This window comes from Daktulosphaira vitifoliae, unplaced genomic scaffold (assembly GCF_025091365.1).
Source record: "Daktulosphaira vitifoliae isolate Bord-2020 unplaced genomic scaffold, ASM2509136v1 Scaffold_4, whole genome shotgun sequence".
NCBI lineage: Eukaryota > Metazoa > Arthropoda > Insecta > Hemiptera > Phylloxeridae > Daktulosphaira > Daktulosphaira vitifoliae.
The window spans coordinates 4,381,452-4,388,046 of record NW_026099575.1 but is presented as its reverse complement, the minus strand read 5'-3'; the positions used below and the strand labels follow the sequence as shown (position 1 = coordinate 4,388,046).

At 24.2% G+C, this 6,595-nt stretch overlaps 1 protein-coding gene and 1 long non-coding RNA gene across 17 annotated transcripts in view; one reads left to right on the top strand and one right to left on the bottom strand.

Moving 5' to 3' along the window:
* Window positions 1-2,208: 2,208 nt before the first annotated feature.
* The window catches only part of LOC126905599 (oxidation resistance protein 1), a 91,224-nt gene continuing 86,837 nt past the window's right edge, over window positions 2,209-6,595 (bottom strand). For all 16 annotated transcript variants that reach the window (XM_050685464.1, XM_050685458.1, XM_050685459.1 and 13 more), the window contains 4 exons: window positions 4,261-4,420; window positions 3,753-3,874; window positions 3,528-3,697; window positions 2,209-3,204 (listed from right to left, as the gene is read on the bottom strand). In XM_050685464.1, the coding sequence (XP_050541421.1) occupies window positions 3,069-3,204; window positions 3,528-3,697; window positions 3,753-3,874; window positions 4,261-4,420 (588 nt within the window). In that variant the 3' untranslated portion in view covers window positions 2,209-3,068. The remainder of the gene's footprint in view (window positions 3,205-3,527; window positions 3,698-3,752; window positions 3,875-4,260; window positions 4,421-6,595) is intronic.
* Window positions 3,870-4,420, top strand: LOC126905603 (uncharacterized). The gene is made up of 2 exons (XR_007704052.1): window positions 3,870-4,063; window positions 4,228-4,420. It is a non-coding gene; the product is annotated as an uncharacterized LOC126905603 (long non-coding RNA).

The following is a 6,595-nucleotide window of genomic DNA, read 5'->3' as shown; positions in this document are numbered from 1 at the left end:
CGGGACCAAAATATTATGTAGTCAATTTCCTCGTTAGTTGCGCCATTGATTAATAAAATTTTAAATATATACTTTATTTATAAGCATGATTTTATACAAAAATATGCAACAAATGGATACATTTTAAAAGAAAATTTCTAAGTAGTCAGCTAATAAACAAATCTTGGATACTTCATTTTAAAGAAGATTACTAATAATTTAATTTGCCTTATATTGTGAAAATTATTATGTAAAAAATAATAAAATTAATTGATTCTTTAAATTTCTTTTATGTTTTTATTAACTATACTTTAAAAACTATCTGTAACTGAGTTGCATAAATAAGTTTATTTTCAAATTTTTCAACAGAACTACAAATCAAAAACATAGTCGTTTATAATGAGTAGATAACTATATGACAATTATAGTGTTGAAATGCGAAAACAACTTAAAAAATAAAAAACATTAAAATGTATTTTCACTTGATAATTATACAGGGTGTTCAGTAAGTCAGGAAACGGGTTTCTATTGTTCTCATTGTTACAAACAATCTGTATAATGTGGCTTAATATCTCTTTTTCGATTAATATTTTAAAAAATTTATATAAAATGTCTTTTTGAATGCATTAATTGTATGAATCCATTCAGTGATGTGCATAATAAATGTTTATTCAAGCCTCGTTTAACTGAATTTTGGAAATTAATTTAAATTTCAATTTAAAAGAAGCCATAAAAATGAATAGAAAATTTAAAGAAATTTTAAAAATTATTTTGAAATTATGGTTTTTTTTTAAATTTTATGGAGCAAAATAATCTTGAACGATACACGTCCAAGATCAACAAAACTCATCCTAGTGCATTAGCAAATTTATAATTCCAATTCATTGACTATATTTATGAATAAATTTTATTTTTTATTTATTGAAATAACTCTCATAATTAAATTAATATATTATGCAAAATGGATTACTTCATTTAGCCAACCCAACCTTGAGTGTTAATGCAAGGCACAGTTTTTACCATCATAATTCAAAGTATCTATACAGGGTAATTTTTAAAAATAGATATCTGCGTATATAGTAAACAATATGTTTTATAAACTATAATAAATTCATTAAACTTTGATTCATGAATGAATCCTTCAGAATATTTCCTTTTATTTTTATAAATAATATGATTTTAAATTTGTTGGTATGAAATATAATGATATATTACCTATAGGAATTGATTGATTAGAGTAAAATTATTTTTTCGTAAATAATTGTATTTAATAGCTTAATATTAATAATTTAATATAAAAAAGTATTATAGTATTTCCTTTGAACCAATAATTGACGTTTTCTCCATTCATTTTCAATTTTAACAAGCCCACTTCAATAAAGTGAACAAGTCCAAGAGAAACAAAATATTATTATACAAGGTCTGTACTCAATCCTATGCATTAATAGTCAATATACATAAATAATTAATGATGATAACAATCACATTATGTAAACATTAAATTTATATAGAGTTGAAACTTAAGAATTTTACAAAATAAAAAAATAATGATTTTTAACGTTACACCAACTTTTATTCACGTCAAAATCAAAATAAATCACTCGCGCAACAGTAACAATTATAATATGAATTTATAAATAATACCATTTAAAATACTTTGAAAAAATAAAATAATAAATATTAATTAAAAACAAAACACAAAGCACTTTGCCTACAATTTAAATATTTTAAACTGGTATGCACAATATAATATTACAATCGTCTTATCGCCCACAATTGTTTATTTTTAAAATAGTAATTATAATAATAGATAATATAATAATATACATCACTATAAACTAAAATAAAATAATAATAAAAACATATTTTATCTACAGTGAAAATAACATTACAATAAAGGTAATTAAATTTTATAAGTTATCAATATTTTTATCAAATATAAATTACGATTATTTTTCTAATACAACTTTTTAGTGTTTTTTCATTTTCACGCACCAAAATTCTCTAACAAAAAAAATAAATGTATTCAACAATCCATCTTAATTGCTACGAAATTGACTTTGCTAGAGGTACAGTACTTTAATTTATATAGTTGATAATCTAAAATAACTTAAACTAAAATAGTTTGCTTTACGCTCTAACACATAAGATAATACTACATCAGGCCAATGCAAGACTTATCACAATTATGTTATTATTAGTATATATATATATATATTTGTGTGTATATATATATAATATAATTTGTTAAAAATTTAATTTCTTTTTTTTAATAAGTTTCAAAACTTTATTATTAGTAGTAGTTATATTAATATCATAATCTACGAACTACAGCGTCTGGCTACCAAATCAGTGTTGCCACATTATAATGATACAAAATATGTAATTAATTAAACAAATGAAGAGATTCCATGAAGGTGTGGTAAAAAAAGGGGATAATCAATTTGAGGATAAATTCAATGGTTTGTGATTGTCTAATAGCCGTTAATAAAGAATGTTTTTTTCTTTTGTGCAAGGGCACGTGTGGATGTGCACATGTGCGATGACTAGTGGTCCCTGAATTCAAAGGGTAAAATAAGATATTACAATAATAATTTCATTTAAAAAGATATTTAATTTCATAAATGTAAAAATAAATTTTAAAGTTCAGTGCTGCCACATAATAGACATTTTAAAATTTTGTTTAGGCAACACTGATGACACTTAAGCTCACTGAGACTAGATAAATACTAAAATTACACCGCAATAAACAGTTTTCAACATGTATAAATTAAATTTAAAAAAACTAAGTAACTACAATTTCAAATATTATTGAGCTAAAATTGTTTTTTTTCATTTTTTTTTTATTTACAAACAGCCAACAGGTACAACAGAAAGGTGGGAACAGGCCGCCAGGAGGAATAGTTGTTGTGAATAAAAATAAATTATTATATATTAATTTAATTGTTGAACTTTTTGTTTTGTTTAAATTCTTAACAAGATTAATATTTTAGCACCTAATAAATAATAATAATAATAATAATTCAAAAAACAAACAAACAAAAAAAAAGAATGTGTAAATTGTGTCTGTAAAATGGTTTATATTTGATTTATAGGAACGCCCAACACTCTAGGATTTTGACAACAAAATCTTGTTCTGGAACCAAAGGGTCATTGCCGTAGGTGTTGCATGCTTCAGTTCTTCCTTGGTTTAAATCACCATCAAGCCACAAACCGAATTTACCACTAAACAAAATAAATAATATTCTAAATGTTGTTAAAATAAATAAATAACTTAAAATTAAAATTTTTTCATTTTCAATGTTTTATAAAAATAATTTAAAAATCAATATAACTTGACAAACGGCTTTTTGAATAAGCTTGTAAATAATAATATGAATGTTTATTTTATATAAAAAAGTTTTTTAGAAAACAAATACAGTTACGATTTAACTAAATCCAAATTAGACCCAAAAAATTTATGCAAAAAATTCAAATCATAAATTGTTATAAATATTTTAAAACTGTTATAATTGCTGAATAGATACTCAAATGATGAATGTACTCACTCTCCAGCTCCAATTGAAAGACTCTCATTGTTGCCTTTAATAAAATACATATTGTCACCTGTCCAATTGTATACCTGAAAGTCAGGACAAAATGTGTACAGCAAAGATTCACCAGTACCATAGAAATGATCACTCATCTTTAATGCACATGATGTAAGTGCGCCAAACACCTATAAAAGTTTAAGATTGTAACATATTTTCTACCATAAAATAAAATTGTCTTACATTATTTTGGGTGTCTTGTATAACTAACAGAATGGGACTTTCAACTTTGCTCATCTTCCTGTACATAGAGTTTAGAGAGAATCCATGTTGTAGGGTACTAAAAATTAATGTCCACATATATCCTGTAAAAAAAAAACTAATTAAAAATATCATATTTATTTATGATTTGCCCCAATAAATTTGTTAATAGGACATCTGGTTCCATCAAAGAAAAATTTAATACATCAATTAAGGATACAAAGAACAGGATGAATTCTATTACAGTTATATAAGTTATATGACACACTAATAATTTGACTCTATGATGAAAGGTAACTTATTTTGAACTGTTAAATGATGACTATTATAAAATTCTATTCAAAAGAGGTCTGATTTTTAATTAGCTAATTTTTATAATTAAAACAAATATTACAAAAAATAAAAAATAAATAATCTACCCCAAAAAGATTATAATATTTATTTACATTTAAAACAGAGAATGCAACTAAAGATTATTCGTTGAACATACCTTCAGCTCTAGCTGGTAGATGCCTACTCAACTGTTTTCTGTGATCTTCAGTCATTATTTCGGTTACTCCATGTAAATCTGGTATGTACGCTTCAAAATCCAACGAGTTGACACTGTTGGCGTAGAACGCACGTCGTAGTTCATCGCTCATAGACAGTACCTATGAAAAAAAGTTAAAACGTTATAAAAAAATAATGTATTTTTTTTTTATCTAAACAAATAAAAAAGTGCAATACAAAAAGTAGTAGGTGTACAAATTACTAATTAGAATATTCATAAGTAATTTTAGTTTGACCAGTATCCTTATGGATACATAATTCTACTCATGCTTAAAAAATTTTACGACCACTAGTAAAAAATACTACTCGATTGTAAAACTACAATAAACAACTAGGTACATTTACTGATGTGTATAATTGAAACTTTAATATGATGTGGTCCACTAATTACAAATACAACAATAATATTACCATAATTATCATTATAATTTTATATCTGTTGCAACACAAGAACAAACAATTATATATTCAATGGGCAAAACAATAATTAAATTAATATTTTTTTAAGTATACGATTTATAATTATATTTAGTATATCTTACCAACAATATTATCATCGGTAGACATTGGATTTTTTTTTTGTAATTTTTAAGTCATAAAAACTTAGAAGTGGTTATTAATAGTTTGAAGCAATATTATAAGACAATATAAAATAATGAGTAATTTTACATGTACTATCATTCTCTAACGCAATGATTTTAACAAAAAATGTCAGCTTCTTGGTCGAGGTCAGCTGCATGTCAAGCAGTAACGATGTCAAAAGTAATTAAAAATAATAATAATCAAATTTTTATTAATTGAATTAAAAAATTTATTAATTTAGTATAGATCCTACGGGAATCTCGTAAGGACTCCTTTCAGACAAATTGACAACATTTTTCTGATAAAACATCTAAAGCTATTCATTATCAAAGGTTCGTTTTAATACATTTTACAAAATGTATTTTAAAAATTAAATTAAATTGTATTGGATCGAATCGACAGTGATGACTTTTAGCCATAAAAAAAAAAAATTATTAAATTTAATATCTATAATTGATTCTTGTTGATTAACGAGGGATAAAAATAAATAATAATAGTAAAAAAGTTTGTTTAGTGCAATGGGAGGCAAATTGATTCATCCTGTTGTTAACCTAGGAGTGCCACGACTCAAACAAAACAAAATATTACAAACAATAGCTCATTGAAAATTTTCATATTCCCAGTTATTATTATGCGTCTGTTTCAAACATTCACAAAATAACTTCATAAGGCATTCTTTTTTATTTATTTATTTTTTAACAGTGCTCTTTAGAAATTAAATTGTTTGATAAAAATAAACTGGCGCCTAACCCTTGAATAATGATACGAAAAAAACAATTAATTCAGATATAGTTCATTCATTGGCTAAAGTCCAAAAATTTCTAAAAAAAATTCTTAACAAATGTATAAGAATGTTCAAACTTAAAGAAAAAAAAATTCAATTTATTGAAATAAATCAAATGTAAATTCGAATAAATTAATAAGTTTGAATAATGATAATTGAATGATTTTATATCAAATTACATAAGCTGCTGAAAGTTAAGAAGAAAAATTCCATTTAACTTTTGTTTGTTCCAGTTTTAATACTATTAAATATATAACGATCGTTGGCATGTATTAGATATAAATATCAATTGCGTTATTATAATTGTTGTTATTTTTTTAAGAATTATTAACTAATATCATTAGCTGCACGACGTAACATGAAAAAAAGCGTACGCGACTATTTAAAAATATTATGCAAAATAAAAGTAATCGTTAAAATGACTTAAAGTATTAACAATTTTTCAGCTATACAAATAATTATTGTTAATGTCACAATTACAGTTTAACAGTACTACAACCCAACAATTGAAATCCCAGAAAAACACAATCTCGAAATTATTCAATAAATACTTATAGAGAAGCTGAAGTTACTGTAAACGGTTTGTGTTTTGGACAATTATTTAAAATTAGTTCTTAGATTAACAACTTATCATAGTTTAGTAAACAAAACGCTTAAGATTAATGTAATTCGTAGTCTAACAAATGATAATAACTCAACGCATCGTTGAACTAAACTAGACTTAATTAAGTTTAACTCTTGTAGTCATATTTTAACTGAATTAACATACAATAACGTAGCACTTATTTGGATAAATTTCATTCATTGGTTATTATGTAAAATAATAAAATTATAACATCTTGTATTTTAATAGTCAAATTAAATTCTTAAAGGCATATCGCCAACTTTTCGTCCAGTATGTGTTTACGAC